Source organism: Patiria miniata, unplaced genomic scaffold (assembly GCF_015706575.1).
Source record: "Patiria miniata isolate m_02_andy unplaced genomic scaffold, ASM1570657v1 HiC_scaffold_1, whole genome shotgun sequence".
Classification (NCBI taxonomy): Eukaryota; Metazoa; Echinodermata; class Asteroidea; order Valvatida; family Asterinidae; genus Patiria; species Patiria miniata.
This window is the reverse complement of record NW_024037047.1, coordinates 23,026,041-23,053,811: the sequence shown is the minus strand read 5'-3', so window position 1 is coordinate 23,053,811 and position 27,771 is coordinate 23,026,041. Positions and strand designations below refer to the sequence as shown.

Here is a 27,771-nt window from a genome sequence, read left to right as displayed (position 1 = left end):
CTTAAGGCATCTTTCTAGCAACTTTCAGGGTATTTCATTTTTTGGCCAAAATTGAAAAAAATGCAAGGGGTTAGCCTTACATTTTTCGTCAATTGTTTTTTGGGCCGATTTTATCTTATTTTTTCCACAGCATTTCATCTCTACGTACCTCTAGGGGCGACTATTGATGGTCGCCTCTAGCGGCAAATACTTCTAGGGGCGACTATTGATGGTCGCCTCTAGCGGTACCTACTTCTAGGGGCGACTATTGATGGTCGCCTCTAGCGGGACGTACCTCTAGGGGCGACTATTGATGGTCGCCTCTAGCGGTACCTACTTCTAGGGGCGACAATTGATGGTCGCCTCTAGCGGTACGTACCTCTAGGCGCGACGATTGCAGAAATTCATCTGAATGCAAGAGGACCATCAATCAATACTCTATAAGTATAAGATTTTCGATGCAATGTTCGGTTGAGAAGCACATGGGTCTAGAAATTTTGTTGGAATGTGTTTAAAGGTCCTCTAAGCATCTTCTTTTCTGCAAGTTTAAAGCAATTTCGTTTCCGTTTTTGCCAAAATCGAAGGAAAAAAATCAAGGACCCAGCCTGAGGCCTACAGTAACATTTAAATGTAAAAAACTGACTTTTCTCTTAACAACAAGTACGTACACCTGATAAATACAAGAATCACAACAGTGTTCATATTCGTTTGCCTCAGTACTCTGGGCATTTATTCCAGCCGATACATTTATTCTGATACATGTGTAATTGAAACGTTTTACATCACATCCACGGATGAACAAAAGCTATTCGTTACAACTGACTGTAAAACAGTATACATTCGTGTTCAATCAAAGATCAAATCTGATTCTTTTCGTTTGAAAAAAGATAGGTAAAACAATCACATAAATTCACATCAGCTGTTGTGTACATACAATGTATATACAAGTACAGGGATTTCAGAAATACACTGTAATTTTGAAGTTTACCTTGGGCAAATACAAATGTATACGAAACTATCTTGCAATTTAGAACATTGAAATTTTGTTTGAAAAATATTACTTTTGCACTTATTTCTATAACTACAGGTACTTGATTACTGAAAATGGGGTAGCAAAGTGAATATTATTTTAATATACGGTGTTCTGTTTATGAAATCAGCAATTTATGGACACACAATTCAGTCTAGATTTCTTTTCAATATTTCTATTCTGCAACAATTACAATTGTGACATACACCTGCTCGCCCAAATTTCAAGTGAAATCTGACATTAAATACAGGGGCAATTCCACGGTAACTTTAATTGCTTTGAGACGTACAGATGCGTCTCACAACTTGATATATTGGTTTCAACAGTCAGACTTTTGTGTTATGTCAACACTGTAACACAGTCTGTTTGAATAAATGAAAACGAATTGGAAAGCTTTTCCGGGCGGGTTGGCAATGGTTTTATATTTGTAGGCCTATGTAACTTTCGTTACATAAAAAGGACATTGTAATACATTGCATTCAATCAAAACACTTATTTAGCATGGAATTTCAACCTCTCCCTCTGAACAAAAAACCACAATAACAGTTACGTTTTGCGTGTTAAAACAAGGGGCTACATGTTCACCAAAATCCATGATTTTAGCCCTCCAAAAAGCAGATTTTTTTTGTGGACCAAAAATCACACTTAACTACATGCCATCCAACTGACATACAACTCCAATGAAAGATTTTGATGTCCTCCAACATTTGATGTTTTCAAACCTGTGTCAACCCCAAGATTGTCTAGTGTGAAAAGGGCTCAACATGGGGGACCTTACCTCTGGGATCTGACTAAATTCAAATCTTTGACATTGGGATTGGTTTATCATGTTGACATGTTCATCGTCTGGTTTCTGTTGCTACAACCCAGTCATCGGTTCGAAAGCGGCATTGGTAGCAATCATGTTCCCTGTGTTGTTGGTGGGCGTAAGAGTGCAGGACAAGTCAAGGGGTACAGACCCTTCTCGGGAACATTTTCACAATTTCTATCAATGTCGCGGTGACGTTTTTACTTGAAACATTTTCTGAAGCCAGCCGTCTTTCCGGCGATCTGAGATCCAAAGCCTGAATGTCACTGCCGCTGTGTCTGTTTCCAACAGCTCCCCTGATTGGCTGCTGGGAAAGCTGACTGCAACTTCTGGTCATCCTCATTGGCTGAGCTGATGATTTCAATGGACCAATCACAGTGGAGCTTGCTGGCACGGGTTGCTCCATTATAGCCATGGGTGGGTTTGGGATGGTACACACAGCTGCGTTGCTTGTTTTCTGCTGTCTGAAAGTCAGATTTCAGAGGCAACGCTTGTTGTAGTCGCTGAGCCTGTAGCAACTCCAGCTGCAGGCGTAGACGCTGCTGCTGCTGCAGCAAGATGCATTTATGGATGTCCGTAAGAGACTCCATAGCTCCTGAAGAACTGACGACACCTACAGTCAGTGAGGACTGAAGGAGTGATGGTGGAACCTAGACAGAAATTTAAAAAAATTCTAAAAGTTAAATTGAGGCACGCAGGGAAGTTTGGGTAGAACAGGCAGGGCTGTTTCAAGGGAGTAACAGGCAGGGCTGTTTCAAGGGAGTAACAGGCAGGGCTGTTCAAGGGAGTAACACGCAGGGCTGTTTCAAGGGAGTAACAGGCAGGGCTGTTTCAAGGGAGTAACAGGCAGGGTGGTTTGGGGCAGTACAGGGAGTAACAGGTTGGGTGGTTTGGGGCAGTACAGGGAGCAAAGGCAGGGCGGGTTGTGGCGGCACAGCGATTAACAGGCAGGGTGGTTTGGGACAGTGCAGGGAGCAACAAGCAGGGTGGTTTGGGGCAGTACAGAGAGTAACAGGCAGGGTGGTTTGGGGCAGTACAAGGAGTAACAGGCTGGGTGGTTTGGGGCAGTAAAGGGAGCAAAGGCAGGGCGGTTTGGGGCGGCACAGCGATTAACAAGCAGGGTGGTTTGGGGCAGTACAGAGAGCAACAAGCAGGGTGGTTTGGGGCAGTACAGAGAGCAACAGGCAGGGTGGTTTGGGGCAGTACAGGGAGTAACAGGTTGGGTGGTTTGGGGCAGTACAGGGAGCAAAGGCAGGGCGGGTTGTGGCGGCACAGCGATTAACAGGCAGGGTGGTTTGGGGCAGTGCAGGGAGCAACAAGCAGGGTGGTTTGGGGCAGTACAGAGAGTAACAGGCAGGGTGGTTTGGGGCAGTACAAGGAGTAACAGGCTGGGTGGTTTGGGGCAGTACAGGGAGCAAAGGCAGGGCGGTTTGGGGCGGCACAGCGATTAACAAGCAGGGTGGTTTGGGGCAGTACAGAGAGCAACAAGCAGGGTGGTTTGGGGCAGTACTGAGAGCAACAGGCAGGGTGGTTTGGGGCAATACAGAGAGTAACAGGCAGGGTGGTTTGGGGCAGTACAGAGAGTAACAGGCAGGGTGGTTTGGGGCAGTACAGAGAGCAACAAGCAGAGTGGTTTGGGGCAGTACAGAGAGCAACAGGCAGGGTGGTTTGGGGCAGTACAGAGAAGCAGGGTAGTTTGGGGCAGTACAGAGAGCAACAAGCAGGGTGGTTTGGGGCAGTACAGAGAGCAACAGGCAGGGTGGTTTGGGGTAGTACAGAGAGCAACAAGCAGGGTGGTTTGGGGCAGTACAGAGAGCAACAGGCAGGGTGGTTTGGGGCAGTACAGAGAGTAACAGGCAGGTTGGTTTGGGGCAGTACAGAGAGTAACAGGCAGGGTGGTTTGGGTCAGTACAGAGAGCAACAAGCAGGGTGGTTTGGGGCAGTACAGAGAGCAACAGGCAGGGTGGTTTGGGGCAGTACAGAGAGCAACAGGCAGGGTGGTTTGGGGCAGTACAGAGAGTAACAGGCAGGGTGGTTTGGGGCAGTACAGAGAGTAGCAGGCAGGGTGGTTTGGGGCAGTACAGAGAGCAACAAGCAGGGTGGTTTGGGGCAGTACAGAGAGCAACAGGCAGGGTGGTTTGGGGCAGTACAGAGAAGCAGGGTGGTTTGGGGCAGTACAGAGAGCAACAAGCAGGGTGGTTTGGGGCAGTACAGAGAGCAACAGGCAGGGTGGTTTGGGGCAGTACACAGGGTCCGCAATAAGCGGTATCACATCGCAATTTGCGACACATTCGAGGCCGACTGCGACGCAATTGTGAAAGTGCATTGCAAAACTGCTTTACCACATTTTGATCATGAAAAGTTGACACAAAGTGTACTTGCCACCAAATTTCGGTCCACAGAATTCCACAACTATCGGACATGGTAAACATCCATCATGTTTTGATTTAGTTAAGCTTAAATACTGAAAAAGAACATCAATTTTGTTCAGCTGTAAAAAGTCTGTATGTGTTTAGTTTGTAAACAAACCATTTTCGATTCAGTGACTGCTGACATGATGCTGCTCTATCGCGTACTGTTACTTGTGTACGTGTGTGTACAGTGTATGCAGTACATGTACATGTTGGTAAAGGTCACAGAATGAGCCAATGAATCCACTCATAGATAATACTTTGACCCTAGTGTGACCTCACTAATTGGACTGTTTCATTCTGATGATTAGGGGTGAGGGTCATTCATTATGAGAGTCCAGCGACTATTAGCGAGTATTTTAATGGTTTAAATACATTTGTTTTGAATTCCTAATGGGTTTATTTCATAGATGATAATTAATTTACATAGTTTAAACATTCTCATCACTATTCTTTAGATATTTGTCGGTATATCTTAAACATTTTGCCGACACAGAAAACGGGTTTACCCCTTCAAGTAAATCACTTGATACGCATGTGGGATTCGTGGGAACTAAAACGTCCAAATCCCAGCTGTGTTGTCGTTTGTGCGCTGTGTAGCATATTGATGAAAACATGGCTACTACGAAAACAACTGATGAGTCATTAAGTTCACAGCTTAACGTAAGTTACTTCTTTATTGCTTTGTAATTTGTACAGTCTGACACTGACAGGTAAATAGTAATTGCAAAGCTGAGGTTAAATTTGAGTATAACAAAACTGCTATGCAAAATTGGTAAACTGCTAGGCAAATCAAAATTTGCATAGCAGTTTTGCTATACAAAAAAAAATCCTTAAGACTTACCCTGGCAGTACAGAGAGTAACAGGCAGGGTGGTTAGGGGCAGTACAGAGAGTAACAGGCAGGGTGGTTTGGGGCAATACAGCGAGCAACAGGCAGGGTGGTTAGGGGCAGTACAGAGAGTAACAGGCAGGGTGGTTTGAGGCACTACAGAGAGTAACAGGCAGGGTGGTTTGGGGCAATACAGAGAGCAACAGGCAGGGTGGTTTGGGGCAGTACAGAGAGTAACAGGCAGGGTGGTTTGGGGCAGTACAGAGAGTAACAGGCAGAGTGGTTTGGGGCAATACAGAGAGCAACAGGCAGGGTGGTTTGGGGCAATACAGAGAGTAACAGGCAGGGTGGTTTGGGGCAATACAGAGAGCAACAGGCAGGGTGGTTTGGGGCAGTACAGAGAGTATCAGGCAGGGTGGTTTGGGGCAGTACAGAGAGAAACAAGCAGGGTGGTTTGGGGCAGTACAGAGAGCAACAGGCAGGGTGGTTTGGGGCAGTACAGAGAGTAACAGGCAGGGTGGTATGGAGCAGTACAGAGAGTAACAGGCAGGGTGGTTTGGGGCACTACAGAGAGCAACAGGCAGGGTGGTTTGGGGCAATACAGAGAGCAACAGGCAGGGTGGTTTGGGGCAGTACAGAGGGTAACAGGCAGGGTGGTTTGGGGCATTACAGAGATAAACAAGCAGGGTGGTTTGGGGCAGTACACAGAGCAACAGGCAGGGTGGTTTGGGGCAGTACAGAGAGCAACAGGCAGGGTGGTTAGGGGCAGTACAGAGAGTAACAGGCAGGGTGGTTTGGGGCATTACAGAGAGAAACAAGCAGGGTGGTTTGGGGCAGTACACAGAGCAACAGGCAGGGTGGTTTGGGGCAGTACAGAGAGTAACAGGCATGGTGGTTTGGGGCAATACAGAGAGCAACAGGCAGGGTGGTTTGGGGCAGTACAGAGAGTATCAGGCAGGGTGGTTTCGGGCAGTACAGAGAGAAACAAGCAGGGTGGTTTGGGGCAGTACAGAGAGCAACAGGCAGGGTGGTTTGGGGCAGTACAGAGAGTAACAGGCAGGGTGGTTTGGAGCAGTACAGAGAGTAACAGGCAGGGTGGTTTGGGGCAATACAGAGAGCAACAGGCAGGGTGGTTAGGGGCAGTACAGAGAGTAACAGGCAGGGTGGTTTGAGGCAGTACAGAGAGCAACAGGCAGGGTGGTTTGGGGCAGTACAGAGAGTATCAGGCAGGGTGGTTTGGGGCAGTACAGAGAGAAACAAGCAGGGTGGTTTGGGGCAGTACAGAGAGCAACAGGCAGGGTGGTTTGGGGCAGTACAGAGAGTAACAGGCAGGGTGGTATGGAGCAGTACAGAGAGTAACAGGCAGGGTGGTTTGGGGCACTACAGAGAGCAACAGGCAGGGTGGTTTGGGGCAATACAGAGAGCAACAGGCAGGGTGGTTTGGGGCAGTACAGAGAGTAACAGGCAGGGTGGTTTGGGGCATTACAGAGAGAAACAAGCAGGGTGGTTTGGGGCAGTACACAGAGCAACAGGCAGGGTGGTTTGGGGCAGTACAGAGAGCAACAGGCAGGGTGGTTAGGGGCAGTACAGAGAGTAACAGGCAGGGTGGTTTGGGGCATTACAGAGAGAAACAAGCAGGGTGGTTTGGGGCAGTACACAGAGCAACAGGCAGGGTGGTTTGGGGCAGTACAGAGAGTAACAGGCAGGGTGGTTTGGGGCAGTACAGAGAGCAACAGGCAGGGTGGTTTGGGGCAGTACAGAGAGTATCAGGCAGGGTGGTTTCGGGCAGTACAGAGAGAAGCAAGCAGGGTGGTTTGGGGCAGTACAGAGAGCAACAGGCAGGGTGGTTTGGGGCAGTACAGAGAGTGACAGGCAGGGTGGTTTGGAGCAGTACAGAGAGTAACAGGCAGGGTGGTTTGGGGCAATACAGAGAGCAACAGGCAGGGTGGTTTGGGGCAATACAGAGAGCAACAGGCAGGGTGGTTTGGGGCAGTACAGAGAGCAACAGACAGGGTGGTTTGGGGCAGTACAGAGAGTAACAGGTAGGGTGGTTTGGGGCAATACAGAGAGCAACAGGCAGGGTGGTTAGGGGCAGTACAGAGAGTAACAGGCAGGGTGGTTTGGGGCGATACAGAGAGCAACAGGCAGGGTGGTTTGGGGCAGTACAGAGAGTAACAGGCAGGGTGGTTTGTTCATTCCGCTAATAATGCTAACTCATGGGACTGTGATTTTCTCCACTTAAGAACACTAAAAAGAAAAAAAACAACTACAAACAATTTAAAAAGAAAATGACCAAAAAAACTAATAAAGTAAGATCAAGCAAGTGCAGTTCTTGGACTGAAAATATTCAAAGTGGTAAAGAAAATATAATATGGATATTTCAGAGGTTCTTTTTAAAAACCACTATTAAACCCACAATTCTGGATAACGTGCCAGTCTATACCTCTCTTTTTCAATTCTTCCGATGGTGACAGGAAGAGAAGCGAGTGGACAGCATCTGTTGGTTGCCCTGGCGATGACATCAAGCAACGGATGAGCAACATTAGGAAACATCCTCAGCAGATGAAAGATGCGATTCTTCACCAACAGCTGTCCAAAGAAATATTTGGGGATCACATAAATAACTACACATCAACAGAAATGTTGAGTGCAAGTAGAAATTGAAAACTTGTGTTAAAGGTAGTACAGTGGAACGCCGCTACAACAAACATCCCGGGATCCATAGAAAGTGTTTGTAATGACGATCGTTCGGTATAGTGATTTTGAATCAACAGTTCACTCTTTTGACCAATAGTGAACTGGCATTTCTCAAATACTGCGGCTACACGAGGAGTCGTCACGAAACTTTAGCAACTGGTGGTTTTCCCTTTTACTCCTTGGGGAAATAATAGCGATCTATCGCTCTCCGACATTCAAACATGATGTAACCATGGGTGGTTTGATGTTCAGGAATTAAAAGTGACCCAAATAGCATTTAATAATCCGTAGCTTTTGTACATTAAAACCGGGAGCCACGGATGATGTTCACTATAGCCGAATGTTCGGTTTAGCGGTGTTCATTATAGCAGCGTTCCACTGTATATACAACATTTGCAAACATAAAAAAACAAAACTACCAAATTATGGTGAACTACCTTACTTGACTGTGAGTGAATAGTCTCAAGCATCCTGTGAAATCATGGCACCTCGTGTGCTGTCATTTTCAAGACAAGTGGAATTTTGGTAACGATTCCAACGATGGTTAGCCGAACCATCGTTAGATAAAACTGACTTTTTTCAAATACTGCCCCCAGTTTACCAAATTGAGTTAGTCCACATTTTGTTTGCAATCAGTTACACATCAGCAAACAGGTGCAAGCCAGCTAGTCTGGTTCCTTGACCTGACAATTCCCCGACGTCTACAAGTGCTATGTTTTGTCTGAAGTAGGGTCAAGGAACCAGGCTTCAAGAATAGTTTTTTTTCCCTTGATTTTCCCCAGCATCTTTGAACTAAAAATATAAACAGGTCAGTGTATACACTATTTGCTATAAAATACTAACCCCCAAATCCATTCATGTCTGAAAATAAGAGCAAATGTTGTATATGACCTTTAACGTTCATTGTGTATGTGACCCCTTCATTTAGAGCCTTATACATAAAGTATATCATTTACATGCCTTATTTAAGTTTAAAAAAAGTGTGTGTGTGTGTGTGGGGGGGGGGGGGGGGGGCAAAGGAGCCTCGTCCCCTCCCCCCCCCCCACTTCCAATGCCTTTGATGTCTATACCTGTTCATAGTGCTCCTCAATGTTGGTTATTGACAGATCCACTTCACACAACAGTCCAATCAACAGACGGAATTTCTCAGATGTTGATGCGCATTTAACTTGGGAAGAAATAACAGAAATGATGTGGAAGGGTGTCATTTGCAGGAGTTATGCTAACATGGTCCCCCCCCCCAATGTTTGAAAAAAAGTTACAATTAGACAAAGAACCCCAAACCAAGCATTTAATCGGTTTTGTGAACATTATACTACGTGTAAAAAAACAAACCAACATGTTCCACTTTTGATTCTAAATAGCTCTGTTGTTTACCAATGGAATTAAACCAAAATTTCAGATCATGTAAACAAGGCAAGACAAATTATACAAAGCGAGTTTCATCAGCTTTGTGCACGAGGGTGAGATTGAATCGCCATAAGCAGAAAATACTCTCTTTCAGAATCTGCGACTTTTGACTAGGCGCCCTCAATGTCAATACAGCACTGGAGACGGTGGCGGAAGGCACGTGTTGCTGTCGCATGCTTCTGAAGAATGCAAGATCACCCCTGATGTCATTGCACGCCCCCTTGATCGTTTGGCGCAAGACACGATCGAGGAGGTGTGCAATGACATCAGGGGTGATCCTGTATTCCTTAAGAAGCTTTTAGCTGCAGCACACACCTTCTGCCATCGTCTCCAGTGCTGTATCGACATTCTGAAAGTGAGTACATGTATTTTTTTCGTATTGAGTTCAAATCTCCCCCTCTTGCACAAAGCTGATGAAACTCGCTCCATAAAATGTGATGCGTCGTTTACATCAGTGTTGTAGTCGAGGCCACAACCTCCGAGGCCGAGGCCAAGGCCGAGGCCACAACCTCCGAGGCCAAGGCCGAGGCCGAGGCCACAACCGCGAGGCCAAGGCCAAGGCCGAGGCCACCACCTCCGAGGCCAAGGCCGAGGCCAGCTATCAAAACACGTAATAAAATATAAATGACTAACAAGGGTGTGAGTGACCACTGATAAATATAGCTGAAAACTGCTGAAAAAGGTGGTAAAAAGCTGAACTTTGGAATCTCCTGTACTTTTGTACATAGCAAGTGAGGGAAAAAAAGCTAAAATCCAAACCAAAAAAGCTGAAATCAGCTTTAAAGCTGAGATTTCACACCCCTGGACTAAAACAAGGATAAGATTATGTTGGAGTTTCAACATCTTTTTAGTTGAATTCACTGAGTTTTGAAGTGCCTGGCTTACAAATTTACAGCTTGCATTGGGTTTCCTCTTGTAGGGAGTCCGGCAAATTTTATTTTTTAAAGAAAGAAATTTTAAGTTTTGTATCACTGAAAGCAAATTACACAACAAAATCAATGGCGTTTGAATCAGGCTCATAGGTGTTTGCCCTTTGGAGATACAACAATTTAAATGGCCAAATTTTGAGTTTCTAATCTGTAAGATTTACATCATTTACTTTTAGCATGTTTTATAAATCTTATTTTCAAAACCCATCAAAATGCTTAATATCATAGGAATCCCCATTAAATAAACAACAACTTGATTTTTGAATCAGGTTTTTACCACTCATAACCAAAAAGTTACGACCCCCCCCCCCCCGACCTTCGCACTGTCCAGGCGCGCGCCGAGCAAACACCGCGATGCGACCAGACAATGCCAGACGGCCCGCCGTTACGCACGGGCAAAGCATAGTTCCAATCCCGCTCCACACAACGGGATAAGTGTCGCATTATCACTGTTAATACCGCGGTACCAGACAAAGTCTTGCAATGGCCAATAACGCTCCAAACAACACGGCAACATGGAACATGCGTGAATGATATCACTCAGTTCATCAAAATGACCATGAATTCTCGGATCATCCGATTTGAATCCAATGGCTTCGAAGAATTTTAAGATCATGGCAAGAGGTAGGGAGTCCAGAGGTTTTTTGGCCGTATATCTGTAACCACGCAAAATTATTCAATTTCAAACCGTGCTTATACATGTAATAAGTATCAACATGGCTCTAAAATAAAAGTATACGGGTACCACGAGGAATACTGACTCCTATTATTAAAACATTCATTCAGAACTTTGCATTCATTTGGATGGCAAAACGAATTCTGAAATCGCGCTTTCCATATCGACCATTTGCGCCAAACATTACCGTGTGAGCCGGAACTTTCTTTTTAAAATCTACTTGATAAATTGTAATTGTTTTTATTATATCTTTATGAAAAAAAAAATGATACGGACTAGTACACTCGATCGTACCCAGAAAGTTCAGACTTTTACTGAAACAGTGGCCTATAAAAAGAAATGATTAAGCTTGCCGCACCTTGCCGCAATTCATTTTTAAAGGTCGGCGTACAGAGGCGAAACGAGAAAATTGTGTACAACACTGCAACCAGACCAGTCTACTACCACATGTTATTGTACGCAAATGGGATTGGTTCCAGACTTATGTAGTCTGGCACGCGGTAACAGTTATAACGCTTGCAAGCACGTGGAAAGCTGAAGCGCAGGCTAGGCGAAGATGCTACGTACGTGAGTACGTTCAATGCAACCATTTCCAGTTCATTCGTGCGTACATTGTATATGCGTTCGTTTCACGGAACCCACTGCGGCAGAATCTCGAGGATTTGATACGGTAAAAAAAAAAAATTAATTAGAATAGAAAACACATCAAAATGGGCGGCCTCGAGCCGGCCTCGACCGATTCGCCGAGGCCGGAAGGCTCCGAGGCCGAGGCCAAGGCCGAGGCCTTGCACCTCCGAGGCCAAGGCCGAGGCCGAGGCCATGAAAATCGGCCTCGAGGCCGAGGCCGGCCTCGAGACCTCCAACACTGGTTTACATGATCTGAAATTTCGGTTTAACTTCATTGGTAAACAACAGAGTTATTTAGGGTCAAAAGTAGGACATGTTTTTTTGACACGAGGTTGAAACTAACTGGAATGTAAAGATTTAATTCTTACCTTGATGACATTAAGTATGTTGACGATTTCCCCAACATCATCTATACCAACGTCAAACTCTGCAAGATTTAGTAAAAAGGCAAAATTTTCAATTATGCCATCAAAGATGCACAGATTTGAAATGGGGCATTTTCATAGAATTTGTTTAAAGACGTGTTTCCCGTGCTAATTTTTTGTTTTTATTGAATTCACTTTTTGTGACATCGACGGAAAAAAATCCACCTACGTTTATAGATATTGAATGATTTCTTTCCAAAAAATTAAATTATCGGCCGTCAGACAATAACTCTGCTCTCGCAAAGCGGGTTCTTGTGCCCAAAATGAAAGCCCTTATTCAGTGAGTTGAGATGCCCAAAATCAGAATAAAATACTTTTTGTCACAAAACAAAACAATTTAGAATTGGTAAGGAGAAAAAAACCCTCTATTTATGAAGAGCATTGGGTATATCACCTTTATGCAAGTTGCATCAATCACAGGACAAAACGAATACATGTTGCTGAATGCATGATGACTTGGAAGCGCAAAAGTTTTCAAATTGATGTGCATTACTCAAGAACGCGTGCTCTTTTTGCCCCATGAAATTGGCACAAATTAACAGTAAAAGTACTTAAAGTTGAACACAAGGTGTGTATATGTAAAACAAGCTTATGCAAAAATGTCACTGAAATTGGTGTTTTGGTTTCTGCAAGTAAATGTAGGTAAAGGACAAATCTGCAAAGGAGAAAAAATGCAAATATTTGTCTACCTGGGACTAGGTACATGTATTTACTCAGCTGGTTCTGTAGTTTCAGATCCATGTTACAGCCGGAGGACCGACTGCCAGCCAGATTCAAGTTGAACTGAGTTGAGTCAACATCATTTTCTGAGGAAATAAAATAATAATTTATTCACCTAGGGCTAAACCTATGAAATCCATTTACTAGGCATATTACCAAGTTGGAAATTTGTTGCAGAAAATTCAATTGTACCAGTACTGTATTTGAGTGGGGTGGAACTAAGCCTTACTTTTATATCCATTCAAAAGAAATTGTTTTAGGAGAGGGCATATGAAATAATAACGCCATGGCAATAAGGTGTTTCCTGGTAATGTGCGTAATCTTATTCGCGGGGCACAAAGAACACACGTTGCTAGACGCGGGCGCACTTTGGATTGAACGCATGTTGACTTGGAAGCGCCAAAACTTTCCAATGACGATGTGTACACAGAACACGTGTAAAATTGCCCAGCGGGCAAGATGGCACATATTACCATGAAACACTTTATCGTTATGACAGACGTAACGTGACTTTCAACTGCTATTGTTACAAAAGTGTCTGGTTCCCTGACGTAATTGACCTATCGCGGTAGAATCGCTTTAGAATGGCGTCAACGCAGTTTGTGAAATATTATCCAATTACATGATATGCAGATGGATGCGGAACGCGCAAAATCTGAGACAATAATACTTAGTGTACACAAATTCTGTAGGGTTGTGAAGAGGCTTGGCTAACTTGCAAACAGCGATAGGTCAATACAGTATTCAATGTCACGATCTTTGGCTGTTGGAATCAACAAAATGGTTCTATGACTTTATTTCCCTATTTCAACAAATCCTCCAATTTTCAAAAAAGAAAATGAAATCTACTTAAATAAAAATTTGATTAAAACCTGCTCTATTTTTTTTTTCAAATTCCATAAAGATAGTATTTGAAAATTGCATTACAGCTGTCGTAACAATGGCCACTACGATTTTACAAAGTTAGCTAAATGGAGATTAATAAAAGGTTTGACTTCTGCTTACGCTTCTGAGGCTAAACCGCCTCAGAGTCTGTGGTCACCAACTGCACCAGGATACAACTGTGGCATTTCAGAATTGGCTGTTTTTTGCACTGGTTTTGAAGGCTCAGTGCACCAATGTCCCACAGATGTTTGCACCTGATGCACTGTGTTGCATCTGACAGGGTTAGGGTTCACAAGGGGATAAAAGTTCTACGCAAATCAAATAAACTCGGTGATGAAGTTTAGTTCTACTGACATATCAGGAGGTACAGTAGAAATCTACTGCCTGGAAGCTGTGGTGACTGGGTATAAATGAGACAAAATAGGCTGCTGTTTTACCATTTGAGCCAAGAAACATTCGGATGCCAGCTTCCTGAAGACAGGGATGAGGTCGACAAATGTGGATGTGCCGTCACAGAGGGGCGGGGGTAAGGATTGACGATACTGATGGCCTAGAGTCAGCAGGTGATGGGCGATGTACATGCAGTTGTTGTGGTGGAGTGCGCACTCCAGAGGTAGCTTTTGCTGTTTCACAAGAAAAATTTTGCAAAAATAATAAAGAAGTTAAGATTTCTGTAAAGAATTTTTAAGACAATATCAACATTACTTTGGTTGTTGTTTTCATCCTTGCTTTAACCTGTTCACGCTGGGATTATTTTGACAAGAACGGAACGAGACGCGGGATATATTTTCACTCGACCTCAAGCCAGGCCGGTTGAAGCCATCACCCTCGGGCAGCACACTCATATTTCTGGCCTTGCTCGCTGCGAGTGGGTCGCTGACAGATATTTCCGGACTCTCTCCCTGCGTGTTTATCTGTCATCGGTTCGGAGTACCCAAAACTTTTGCGTGTATACACGGCCTCTGGCGCAAACTGGTTAAAGCAGGCATGCAATTTTTCCTTGGATCCACTGATTTCCTCGTTATTTACTTCTCATGAATAATTATAATTATAATAATAATAATGCCATTACAAATTGAAAAACACTGAACAAAGTCATGTGTGGTTTGGAATTTCTTCGTTTTTTTCAAAATTCCCAGTTGCATGCCTGTTAAAGGTACATGGAAACATTTGCTTCTGTGCATTTTTTTTTTATTTGGCTCAACAAGCAGATGACAGTGAAATACCAGATGACTGTTCGAAAAAGTCTAGAAGTTGACTCACCAGACTATCTCTGTGGTATGTGGGTACGACATCGCAAAATATCTCAAACATGTTTCGCACTGTGTAGAACAGTTGGATGGCACTGCAAACATAAAAATAAGACATTTTCAGGAATCCTTTAGTTGAATATTGTGCACATTGACCTATAAAATGTTCAACACATTTCAATTTGCATGGAAAAAAGGCACTTTTGCTTTTTCACATGATATGGGACAAATTCCAACACAGGGGAGTGTGGCAAAGTGGTTTGGGTTCGTGACTCTTGATCAGAGGCTCAGAGGTTTGAATCCAGCTGCTGGCCATATGCTGTGTCCTTGGGCAAGCCACTTTACCCCCACTTGCCTCTCTCCACCCAGGATGTAAATGGGTACTAGAATCAGCTGGGGAGTAACCTGCGATGGGCTAGCATCCCATCCAGGGGGAGTAGAAATATTGAATCATTTCATACCAAGGAAACCATAAATAACGGCTGGCCCGATGGGCCATATTGGCTCACGACAGACTTTACTTTACTATGGTGAGAATAGCATAAACACATCACATCAGGCAGTTGGCATGGGTGGCGCAGTGCGTAAAGCACTTGCCTCTCACTGCTGTGGCCTGGGTTGATTCCCGGATCGGGTAATATGCGAGTAGAGTTGTTAATTAATTAATTCTCTCCTGTGCCACGAGGGTCATACGATGGCTGCTTGAGGCGCTTGTACATAACATGCCTTCGGCTCAACCACGTTGTAGCCGTGTCCTTTACAATTCAGCTTCTGCTGCGAGTAAGGATGATTAGCCCCCCAAATTAATCTATGTCCAACTCACCATTGTGGTGTGTTACTAGCAGCTTCTTGTAATGTCTGGTAGGCTAGATTAACAAGACACTCTATGCTTTCACTGACTGCACACTCAGGCAGTGCAAAGATACCCTCGCTGACGTGGCACTTGTCCTGAAAGAAGTAAAAAAAAATTACATTGCAAGTGTCCTCAAGTGAAATTTCATATTTAATACGATAAGTTCATTCAACACATTTCAACAATAAATATTTCATTTAATGTTTTAAACTTGCAAGAACTCTTAAAGGCTGATTAGAATGACAAAATCAAATCCAGTTTAGTCTTGAAGCGCACAATTTCCAACAAATTCTAACCTTGGCATCTTGTTTTTGATCTTTGACGTTCTTGTTGTCAACCTTCATTGTACCGACTCTCTTTGTATTGTGCAGCTCTCTCTTCATCAGCTTGCGGGCTTCAACTATCAGCTCTTGACACTTTCCAAAAATAAATAAACCGAACATGAAAACTGTCAGGGATGAAGTCAAATCCATCACAAGTTCAGCCACAAGTAAATCACAAGTCCAGTCACAAGTCCAGTCACAAGTCCAGTCACAAGACCAGTCACAAGTCCAGTCACAAGTCCAGTCACAAGTCCAGTCACAAGTCTGATTTTAAACTGATTTTTACATTTTTCTTGTTAATTCTAATAATTACTTTGTGTTTAAAGGGATTTTCTATAATTATGTTACTTTGTAAGCGCCCTGGAGCATTGTTTTTTCGATGGATTGGGCGCTATATAAATCTTTGCTTATTATTATTATTATTAAGTCCAGTCACAAGTAACAGTGGATGAACAATAAAGGAATGCCTTTGTCAAAACTCTTGTAAATTGCTTGTGGGTTGAATTGGGACTGGAGGACTTGTGATGGACTGGACTACATCCATGAACAAAAGTTTGAAGAAGAGGTTAAAAATTGATGAAGATTCAAACTATGCAGAATATGGTGGATTGCTGTAGTATTGCATTAAGCAGGAGCATTTGTGATGAAGTCCACTCTGGGAAAACTTACAAAAAGTTTTCATCATAGGCTTTTGAGAGACTAGAATGTCCTTGTCCTGAAGGCAAAAACGCTTTTTACCCCAAAGTTCAGAGCAGTTTATTGATGCATTCCAAAATAATTGTGTCACCCTCCAGCATAAAACCAGAGCCAATTTTTGAAAACCAGGATTTTGAGCTTATTGGAAAGGACATTAAATGAACTTTCCAATGATGTATAGAATATGGGAATCGGACAAAATCTGACGGAGCTATTGATTTTTTCAGTTCCCAAATATCATCAACATTCTATGTATTACAGGTTGTATTTCAAAATGCGGCCATACAATTTCCGACTGGTTTGCTGGAGGCAGTGATGTAGTGCCTTGATGCTGGGCCTTGGCCTTAAGGCTGCCTTAAGGCTGGATTTTAGGGCCTTGGCCTTGGCCTCGAGGCTTGAGGGCTTAAGCCTTTGCCTTGGCCTTGGCCTTGAGGGTTCAGGGCCTTGCAATTTTGAGGCAAGGCTCTTCAAGGCCCATAGATTTTTGCATTTTCTTGATAAATCTGTTCGAAATTGTGCTGTTACCATTTTAATCGTATTACCATGGAGGAGGGAAGCACCCTGTAGATTTGTGTGTTGGGCACACTTCCACTTTTATAGCATCACATGTTGTTACCATTGTAGTAGATTTGCTGCACAAATATTCCATACACTTGTGGGGCTAATGAGATGATCACTTTAATTGCATATAACTATGGAATAGATCTGATTGGTTGTATATGTCTCCCTGATAAGTGCTAAAGATTTGCATGTATCTGTTTTAGATAATGCTGATATTTCTGACCATGTTGGGCCAGCAAATAAAAATTTCCCAAATCAGTTTCTTGGATCCCCCTTTTGTTACACTTGGGAGAATTGTGTGTCAATATAGAAGTAAATCATTATTTTGTTTAGTTAAACCATATTGAAGACCTGAACTTATACTTTAATAGATACAGTGCAGTCATAAAACGGTGTAGGTCTATGCGAGCATGTTGATTGCAATTAAACAAATGTTCTTCGTAACGAGCAATTCGTGATGATAAGGGCGGATCCAGGGGGGCCAAAAGGGGCCATCCCTCCCCCTCCCCCCAAAAAACGAAACCATTTTTTTTTTATATGACGTCGTAATAAAGGCAGGCAATGAGTACACCACCATCTTTTCCTCAAAAATGGTCAGAAATTGCCTCAAATCGCACCACAGAGCATCTCGAATCCAACAATTTTCAGGGCCCTTAAGCGGGCCCCGAAGCCCAAGCCGTAATTTTTTGACCCCCTTTTTTTGGGGGGGGGACCAAAAATTTCTTTGCCCCCCCCCCGCCAATTGTGTTCTGGATCCGCCCTTGCGTGATAATGTGTCACTCATGTGACTATAATTAGTTCTATATCAGTGGTCATTACATAAAACAGGGCCTTGGCCTTGGCCTTGAGGGTTAAGCCTTGGCCTTGGCCTCGAGGCTTGGGGGTCAAAGCCTTGGCCTTGGCCTTGGCCTTGAGGGTCAAAGCCTTGGCCTTGGCCTTGGCCTTGAGGGTCAAAGCCTTTGCTCCAACACTGGCTGGAGGATCATATGTGAATGAGATGAACCAAAGATTCAGAAGGGACCAAACAGTCCAACTGTTGCCATTCAAAAAATGTTCCCACAAGATCAGTGTTGGAGGTCTCGAGGCCGGCCTCAGCCTCGAGGCCGATTTTCATGACCTCGGCCTTGGCCTCGGAGGTGCAAGGCCTCGGCCTTGGCCTCGGAGCCTTCCGGCCTCGGCGAATCGGACGAGGCCGGCTCAAGGCCGCCCATTTTGATGTGTTTTCTTTTCTAATTAATTTTAGTTTTTTACCGTATCAAACCCTCGAGATTCTTCCGCATTGGGTTACGTGAAACGAACGCATATACAATGTATGGACGAATGAACTTGAAATGGTTGCATTGAAAGTACTCACGCACGTAGCATCTTCGCCTAGCCTGCGCTTCAGCTTTCCACGTGCGTGCAAGCGTTATAACTGTTACCGCGTGCCAGACTACATAAGTCTGGAACCAATCCCATTTGCGTACAATAACATGTCGTAGTAGACTGGTCTGGTTGCAGTGTTGAACACAATTTTCTCGTTTCACCTCTGTACCCCGACCTTTAAAAATGATTTGAGGCAAGGTGCGGCAAGCTTAATCATTTCTTTTTATAGGCCACTGTTTCAGTAAAAGTCTGAACTTTCTGGGTACGATCGAGTGTATTAGTCCTTAACCTTTTTTTTTCTAATAAAGATATGATAAAAACAATTACAATTTATCAAGTAGATTTTATTTTTACACGGTGATTTAAAAGAAAGTTCCGGCTCACACGGTAATGTTTGGCGCAAATGGTCGATATGGAAAGCGCGATTTCAGAATTCGTTTTTCCATCCAAATGAATGCAAAGTTCTGAATGAATGTTTTAATAATAGGAGTCAGTATTCCTCGTGGTAGCAGGATACTTTTATTTTAGAGCCATGTTGATACTTATTACATGTATAAGCACGGTTTGAAATTGAATAATTTTGCGTGGTTACAGATATACGGCCAAAAAACCTCTGGACTCCCTACCTCTTGCCATGATCTTAAAATTCTTCGAAGCCATTGGATTCAAATCGGATGATCCGAGAATTCATGGTCATTTTGATGAATTGAGTGATATCATGCACGCATGTTCCGTGTTGTTTGGAGCGGGATTGGCCATTGCCAGACTTTGCCTGGTACCGCGGTATTAACAGTGATGATGCGTGGACACTTATCCCATTATGTGGAGCGGGATTGGAACTATGCTTTGCCCGTGCGTAATGGCGGGCCGTCTGGCATTGTCTGGTCGCATCGCGGCGTTTGCTCGGCGCGCGCCTGGACAGTGCGAAGGTCGGGGGGGGGGGGGGGGGGTCGTAACTTTTTGGTTATGAGTGGTAAAAACCTGATTCAAAAATCAAGTTGGTGTTTATTTAATGGGGATTCCTATGATATTAAGCATTTTGATAGGTTTGGAAAATAAGATTTATAAAACATGCTAAAAGTAAATGATGTAAATCTTACAGAATAGAAACTCTAAATTTGGCCGTTAATTTGGTTTTGGTTGTATCTCCAAAGGGCAAACACCTACATGTATGAGCCTGACTCAAACGCCATTGATTTTGTTGTGTAATTTGCTTTCAGTGATACAAAACTTGAGATTTCTTTCTTTAAAAAATAAAATTCGCCTGACTCCCTACTAGAGGAAACCCATTGCAAGCAGTAAATTTGTAAGCCAGGCACTCCAAAACTCAGTGAATTCAACTAAAAAGATGTTAAAACACCAACATAATCTTAGCCTTGTTTTAGTGATTTATATTTTATTACGTGTTTTGATAGCTGGCCTCGGCCTCGGAGGTGGTGGCCTCGGCCTTGGCCTCGCGGTTGTGGCCTCGGCCTTGGCCTCGCCGTTGTGGCCTCGGCCTTGGCCTCGGAGGTTGTGGCCTCGGCCTTGGCCTTGGAGGTTGTGGCCTCGACTAAAACACTGCACAAGATTTTTAAAAATAATAGACATTAAAAAAAAAAAAATTGTTTATACCTTTTTGTTAGCAAAATGGACATTGACATCTCTGGCGTAGGTCAGCAGCAGAGAAGCAGTTTCTGCAATAAACCTTGGGATAGAAAGATCTCTTTAATAAGAAACTTTCTTAAGTGACGAATTTTGCTCCAGCACGGTGTCAGGTACACACCGACACTTGTTTTATCAGAGACAGAAAGATCTCTTACAATTAAAGGCAGAGTAGATCATGTGAAAGTTAGATTCGAGGCTTTGCATGGTGGAGATGAATGAAAGGTTTACAGAAACACCATGTGGGAATATATTTCTCAAACTAAAGTGAATGGTTCTGAAAAGACTCCACGTTCTGGTCAGTGTGCTCTGACCATTCTCTTTAGTTTGAGAAACTTATTCCCACAAGGTGTTTCCGCAAACCTTTCATTCATAAGAACATTTGCAATTTGCTTCATTTGAAACAACAAAAGTGCTCAAAATCTATAGACAGATGCTTTACAACTGACCTGATGAAGTTTTAGCTCTGTGAATGCTGTATATTTCGAGAAAACAATATTCTAGGATCTTCATTTCAATTCAAAAGTTGCCCATTCATATTTTGAATTGCACCCGAAATCAGTATCCGGGACACATTCTCATTCAGCTGATTGCAGCTATGAGATGTCATGCAACTGAACCTGATGAGTAATAGCAACAACGCGCGAGCGTGTGCGTGTTACAAACAAACTACAAACACAACTACAAACAAACTACAAACGGAAATTTCCAAAAATGCGTCACTTGACACATCTTTTGAAATGACCTTCTTTTATTGTTTTCTTCAAAATGACAGCATGCCAGAATGAATAATTTCACAGGGAGTGTAGTGCTATCATTATCTTTAAACCAAGTATGCTTTTCAACAATAATTTGGTTACTTACTCTTTGGATAGCTGCAAATAAACTACTCTCCCTTAAAAATATTAAGCTTCAAGGCAGCATTTTATTATATCTTTTGTGCAATTATTTGTTTTGGTTGTTGTTTAAACTGCTGACTGACCTGTTTTCCGGAGAGAAGCTTCAAATCTCTCAGTAGCCGTGATGACAGCTTTGTACTCATTGAGCTAAAATGGTGAATATGATGAAATCAGCAAAATATCTTTATCATACATTATTTAGAGAATATACCAAATATTTTCATATTCAATCATCAACCGGATAGCATTTATTCCCGATTCAATAGACAGGCATGCAACTGATAATTGAGAAAAAACGAGGAAATTCCAAACCAACATTTTGTACTGTATTTTCCAGTTTGTGATGGCATTCATGAGAAGTTTGGAAAAGGGATGGCACTATCCCATTCAGTGACACTTCTTCTCTGGTGACTTGTATGGCTTAGTATGGGTTGTAAGCATGACTGAGTCTTTGCCGGTTATGTCCGAGTGAAATGTAGAGTGGGCGGACATAAGAGATTAAGTGACTATGATAGGTTGGGTAATCAAATGTGATTAAGGGTGCGAGCAGAGGATTTTGTTCGCAAATCCTCTTGTTAGCAATAGCATGCTTTCGTGCCTTGCTGTTGGGCACTCTTCAGTTGCAAATAGGTGATTCAAAAAAGAAACGAGGCTGACTCGCGGAAAAGTTGTGGTTGGGATTGGTTGTATTCCAATCATGTATCGTAAGTTTGAAGTGTTGTGGTTACAACCATGTGACTTTAGTTGGTTTCAACTTGTTCCTCTAGTGAGGAGAGCAATCGGGTTCGGTTAGTTTTTTGGAAGAGCCGGAGTAGGTCGGGAGTGGGTTTAACTCTTGATTTTGTTTGGGTAGTTACTCCCGGATATGATTTAAGGCTTTTCTGAAGGCAACGAATTATGATTCGGGAAATGTTTCCGCACAGTAGTTTGTTGCCTTGGATTATGTTCCAGTGATGGTTGTTTATTGCTCGATTTAAGTGACGGTGTGTTATGGTTGGGTTGTATGTCGTGGTGAAGACAGGTGGAGTTTGTTTTAATTTTTCTTCATCCTAAGATTGTATGTGTTAAACCTGTGGGCAAGTTTAAAATTAGTGGCTTCCGGGTATTTTCTAGCGTTTCACTAGAATATGATTTCGGATGCCAATTGGTGGTTGAAAGGATGGTTTATAGAGCGTATGTTACGCATTATTAATGTAAATTGTAGTCTTCACTCCAAATAATTATTGATGCTGCTTACGAGTGATTGCGGTTTGGTTTAGCAGAAGTAGGTAAGATGTTGAGGCCTTGTCCAACAAGCAAATATTTCGGTTTGCGATGGTTTTGCTTTGGATAGAATGGTTATGAAGGATTGATATTTTGTTCTGCTAATGAGCGCAAATGATTGGAGTTGGCTCGTTTGGTTTACGATTGCATTTGTGAGAGAAGTCGGGTTAGACTTCAGTTGATGTATTGATCTCTTGGTTTCTTGGTTGAGTTTCCTTCTTGCCATGGTAGTTGAGGGGTTTGTGGTTTGAATATAACGAATAAGGTAAGATGGGGTGGGTTATATTCCAATTTATTTATTATAACAATGGCAGAATGGTGGATATTTCTCTTTTGAGAAGGTTGTGTTAGTAAGAGACCGAGAAGTGAAACAACCGAGGAAATCAGCAGATCTGAGGAAAAGTTGCATGCCTGAATAGACCTAAGACACCTGGCTCCCATAGGAAAGCGCACATGTAAACAAAGCAGGACGTCATTATGTCTAAAGGCCTTTTCACACTATGAACGTCCGACCCGTGTCGAAATCTACACGGTTCCAACCCGTGTCGACTTCTAAAAATTTCAACACCGTTCAATTTCGCTACGTTTTCACACTACTCATTGCAAACGCGGCGTTTTTGCCATGCGTGTAATGTTTCGACCCGTGTATTGCGTGATCGTTTCACACTTCACACACGGCCGTCCGCCCTACACGTGTTATATAGCTCCATGGATGGTCAGCGCAAAGGACCCACACTTCATGTCAGTCCTTTTTCTGATTTTGGTCCCATTTTACGTCGGAGGATAAAATATTCTGAGAACGCACGAAAAACCAAACATGGTCGGCCGTTTCTACTTTCTAGTCCTTACGAAAAAGCAAGCACGGCCGAAACAAACACACGAAAAACCAAACGTGTTCGGCCGTTTCTACTTTCTAGTCCTTACGAAAAAGCAAGCGCGGCCGGCAGGTGTAGCGAGAATATCAGGCGTTATGAAATACGGACCCATTAAGGTATTGCACATGCTCATGCATAGCTAATTAGGAGAGGGACCGATCACGTGAAAGGGTTTAACCAATAAAAGGGAAAAGAAGTCCGATTTTCACACGAATCCGATTTTCATATCACACCAATGGTGGCGTAACAGGGCAGCAGGTCAAAGGTTATTTGTATGTTCGCTGCATGCTAAAAAGTAACAACTACAGCGTGATGCTGCATGCACGCACTCGTACTCCGGCCGGTCCGCGTCCGATGAGTCGATGTGCGGTTGTACACGGGTCAAACGTAACCCAGAAGTGTTCATACTACGGCTTTCAACATGTGTCGGACTTCTCAACACGGATCGAGAATTCTCAACCCACCTCCCGAGTAGGGTAAGTTTGACACGGGTCGAGCATTCTACACAAGTCAGTGCCGTGTTTAAATGTCGGAGTGTGAAAAGGTTAGTCCAGTTTACACGTGTCAGACCCGTGTACAACACGGAGATTTTTCGTAGTGTGAAAAGGCCTTCAGGTCTATTCCATTATTGAAAACCTCACAATTTGGTTTTTAATGTTTAAGTAAGATTTTAAAATAAATGTGCACATAAATTTCTGCAAAAAACAACAACACTAATTCAGAGATGACGATACAGATAACAAATCTTTAAATAAGCAATGCTTTTTTTTAATTTTAAGATAAACCCTAAAGAATGGTTGAAGAAAGTAATGCTGTGTGGCTACCTTTGAGCTGCTTGTGGGTATCGAGTGCACCAGACAATGTGTGATGATACACTTGGACAGCTCTGGCCAGATGTGTTCTCCTGTAAAGGTCAAAGAAACATTTGGTTAACGCCCTAATTTATGTGTCAGAGGGACAAAATGATTAACTCCCTGGGCATTTTTGCTAGGATGCAACCTCAATCCTGCAAAATCCTCCAACTGCCTCCATGTAAAAATTGCATACAGCCTAAAATCCTGCAAACTCCTCCGTTACTTCATGAATGTTATTATTATTATTATTAATCATTTCTGGTAATGAAACCAAGGATTCCTCAAAAAGAAATTGAAATGTTGTCACAACATATGTACAAAATCGGGGGAAAAGAATAAAAGGAAGAAAAAAAAATTGTAGGAAAAAAACAAAAGCTGTTCCCAATTTGCTAATGAGATTGTCCCTACCTAGCAAAGCCATCAGCGTTGTGTTCTCATCTCTGTTTTTACCCTCTGTCTTGAGGCTAAGTAACGGCCTGCTCAGTGCTTTCAGTATTGCCAGAGTGCTCTTGTACACAGCTACGGGATCGGACGGCTCCTCAGAGCTCTTGGATAGCACCTTGAATCTAACGGTGGTTGACTGCGACTGCAAAGAAGATGTTAACACATTCATTCACTAAACGCACAAAAAAAGGTTTTGCTGAGGAGTGCTGTGGCCTCGTGGTCTGGAGCATTGAATTTGTGGTCTGTGGGTAACACTGCAGGTTGTGGGTTCGAGTCCAGCAGTGGTTATGCAATGTTATGGTGCGTGGGCCCTTGGGCAAGGCACTTTGTCACTCATTGCTTCTCTCCACCCAGGAGTAAATGAGTACCTGTGAGGGCAGAGATGGTTATTGTGATTGAATTAGCTTCTTTGTGCCGAAATGGCACCATAGTTCATTGGTCCAATGAGCAGGGTAATAACGATGTAGCGCCTTGAGCACCAATTCGCTTCGTTAGTGTGACGTCATCTCAATTTAACCATGCATTCTTCACACAGTGTAGCATAGTACAAATGGAACCGGAAGCTAACGCACCTCGTGTATATCCAATGGGCGCTAATTATCAGTGGTGTGCGTGCATGTATGACGTTTTTACTAACAAACTGGATACTGGTGGATACATGCACTTTATAAATACACATTATTAGGTTACCAGCCAAAATGTTTTACTTTTTGGCTTAGACCAGTTCCCCGCTGAATTTCCCCGCAAGAAATTAGTGTTTAACACATTTTTTCTAACAGAGGATGTGTCTGTTATAGGAAAATAGCAGTCAGCACAGCAAATAGCTTATAACTGATGAAAAGGATTTTTGTGAGCACGATAGGAAACATTAGCAAATCTATGCTATGAAGCGGCATTGTATACGTTTAGCACAATTTTCTCAAATGTAGCTGTTGGCAAAACAAGACTGAGGAACCCACACCCAACAGTGGTTGATATAAAACCGTTTTACCCAGCAAAACAGGTTGTATACTTATGAACTTATAAACTTGTACAATTTGTATAATATTCATTTCTTCTAGTTCTGAAAAAAAAACCAAAGCAAAATTCAACTGTAACTTAAGACTTAATGGAGAATGACAGTACCTTTTTAGCTGCGTTAATTGATGGCGCAACATTTGACAGCGACACAACTGGCTTCAGAATATGCTCCATCAGTTTCTTTCCTGAAAATGGAAAATTAACAGCCTTTTTGTTAAAAACACAACAGTCAATATGCGGCTGACATTTTTAAAGGAACTGAAGGATACAAGGAGCAAAGTCTGTTCCAAATGTGGTGATATACAATTGTTCCGTCAATGCACTTTTGGTTTATCAAAGCTCGGTGTTGAAAAACAGTCACAAAGAGAAGACAAACATTTAAGAAACTCACCGAAAACTTGCATTTTGCTCTTCAGAATTCCAACCTGACTCATGGCATTGACAGTCACCGCAGCATTTTCACTGTGAACTGGTGAAAAAAAATTGCAAAACAAAATGTACTTCTGGGTGGGGAAAGCAATGAGTGTCAAAATGTCATGCACACGGACACAAGCACAGCACCGCTACCCCGGGTTGGACTCGAACCCATAACCTACAGAACTTGAATACGATACTCCAGACTACATGCCATAGCGTCCCACTGTCTTGATGACCTACCTAGTTTGAGTTGGACTTGGCTGACGTTGGTCAGGGTGACGGGTTCTTTGGCATGGGGTATGGTCCAGACAGTCATGGCAGACCAGGCCTCTCCTAGATGATGCAGCAGCGTCTCTTGGTTCACTCGCAGCTCAGACTAAAACGGGGAAAAAAAACCTCTTATCAGCAATGTCTCTCTCTGGCTGGCAAAATTCAACGTCATCCCAACTGACCTATCACCGTTTGTGAGTTAGCCACGCCCCTTTAGACAACCCTAAGGAATATTGGTACACGACGTTTAGTTTGTCTCAGATTTTGCGAGTTCCATGTCCATCCATATATCTGTAAATTGGACAATATTTTACAAGCTGCATTGACGCAATTCTAATGTGATTCTAACGGGATAGGTCAATTCACTTTCTGCATCCTCACTGGCCTGCTGCAAGTAAACAGACAACGGATAAGCTCCTTACCCTTAGAGCCTTGACAATTTTCAGCTCACAGTATTCGTCTTCAATGAAAGCAGATTTCTGCATGAAAAAAAATTTGAAATCCAGTGAAATCTCGATAAGTCAAACCTCAAGGGAATAGGTTCGAAATTTGAGTAAGGCAGGGTTTCATATCATTGTTATACTAAAATCCATGTTTAACTTAACAGTAGATTTGAGTTATCAGATTTGGACTCATCGAAATTTCACTGTCCATATGCAAAGTACAACACGATTACAGTGGATTCAACAATTACTACAATAACCGGAAATTTGTTATTTTAAAGGGGCACTAGGTCCTGAAATCCCCCAAAATGTTATGTTTTGGATTGTTTGGAAACCAACCTAATGTCTTACTGTTCCTGAAAAAAGACGGAAAAAACGCTTGTTAACATCGGACATAACGGAGTACGAATACATTTTTCGTGTCGTTCTCAGTGTACCCTATACACGTTGTGTGTCTCGGGAACAGTGCACGGTGACGGTCACCAATGCAAAAAATTGTGGTTTCTTCAACGTCCGCTAAAGCCGAACACTTTACTTGTACGAATGAAATCACAACTAGCTTCCAAACAGCTCAAATTTATGGGGTCGCAAAAGTGGACCCCGAAATTCGTTCTAAAACAGGAATAACACAAAAATGCCCAGTTTTGAAAGGATAGTTGTGTGGATGTTTATATCCTACATTTAAATGATATTTCCGATTATCATCATCTCGTTCAAAGTGCGTTTTGTAGCCCAATTGGGATGTTCCAGGACCTAGTGTCCCTTTAAAGTAAAGTTCTTACAAAAAAAAAGAACTTTGCATTGCTTTTTAAACAAACTAAATTTGGAAAATAGAAATCAAATCTCATCTTAAATTGATTGGAAAGTTACTTTCATTTGTCTCTTACCAATTCATTGAACTTACTGTTCTGGACGAAGCTTTGAAAATCTGTCAGTAAACTTTGAACCTGTCAAACAAAACAAACAGACAAATCATTAGAATCGTCAGGAAAGCATGGTTTCTTGAAATGAGGAGGATGAAATTATAAGAAAAACAAACTGATTCGTCAATAATGATTTCCGATGTTTGACCATAATTCCCTCCTCTAAATTGAGTCTACAGCATGGAATCACAGAATAAAATAAGGCGCTTATAAAGACGATTGTGTAGTTATGGCCCCCATTTA

The 27,771-nt window shown here is 42.8% G+C and overlaps 2 protein-coding genes across 2 annotated transcripts; both read right to left on the bottom strand.

Moving 5' to 3' along the window:
- Positions 1-676: 676 nt before the first annotated feature.
- LOC119731832 lies at positions 677-12,564 on the bottom strand. Its single transcript, XM_038205112.1, has 5 exons — positions 12,537-12,564; positions 11,767-11,825; positions 8,827-8,925; positions 7,503-7,648; positions 677-2,467 (listed from the first exon to the last, which is right to left on the bottom strand). The coding sequence occupies exons 1-5, from the start codon at positions 12,562-12,564 to the stop codon at positions 2,437-2,439; spliced, it is 363 nt and encodes a 120-aa protein (XP_038061040.1). The 3' UTR covers positions 677-2,436.
- On the bottom strand, positions 12,511-27,536 carry LOC119731824 (centromere/kinetochore protein zw10 homolog; the record flags this gene model as incomplete). Its single annotated transcript, XM_038205101.1, has 14 exons — positions 12,511-12,629; positions 13,866-14,051; positions 14,692-14,773; positions 15,502-15,626; positions 15,828-15,947; positions 20,091-20,163; positions 21,099-21,166; positions 23,982-24,061; positions 24,420-24,597; positions 25,581-25,660; positions 25,867-25,944; positions 26,133-26,268; positions 26,585-26,641; positions 27,510-27,536. Coding segments are annotated over 14 exons (1,323 nt in total), but the record flags the coding sequence as incomplete, so codon positions are not given.
- Between the last annotated feature and the right edge of the window lie 235 nt (positions 27,537-27,771).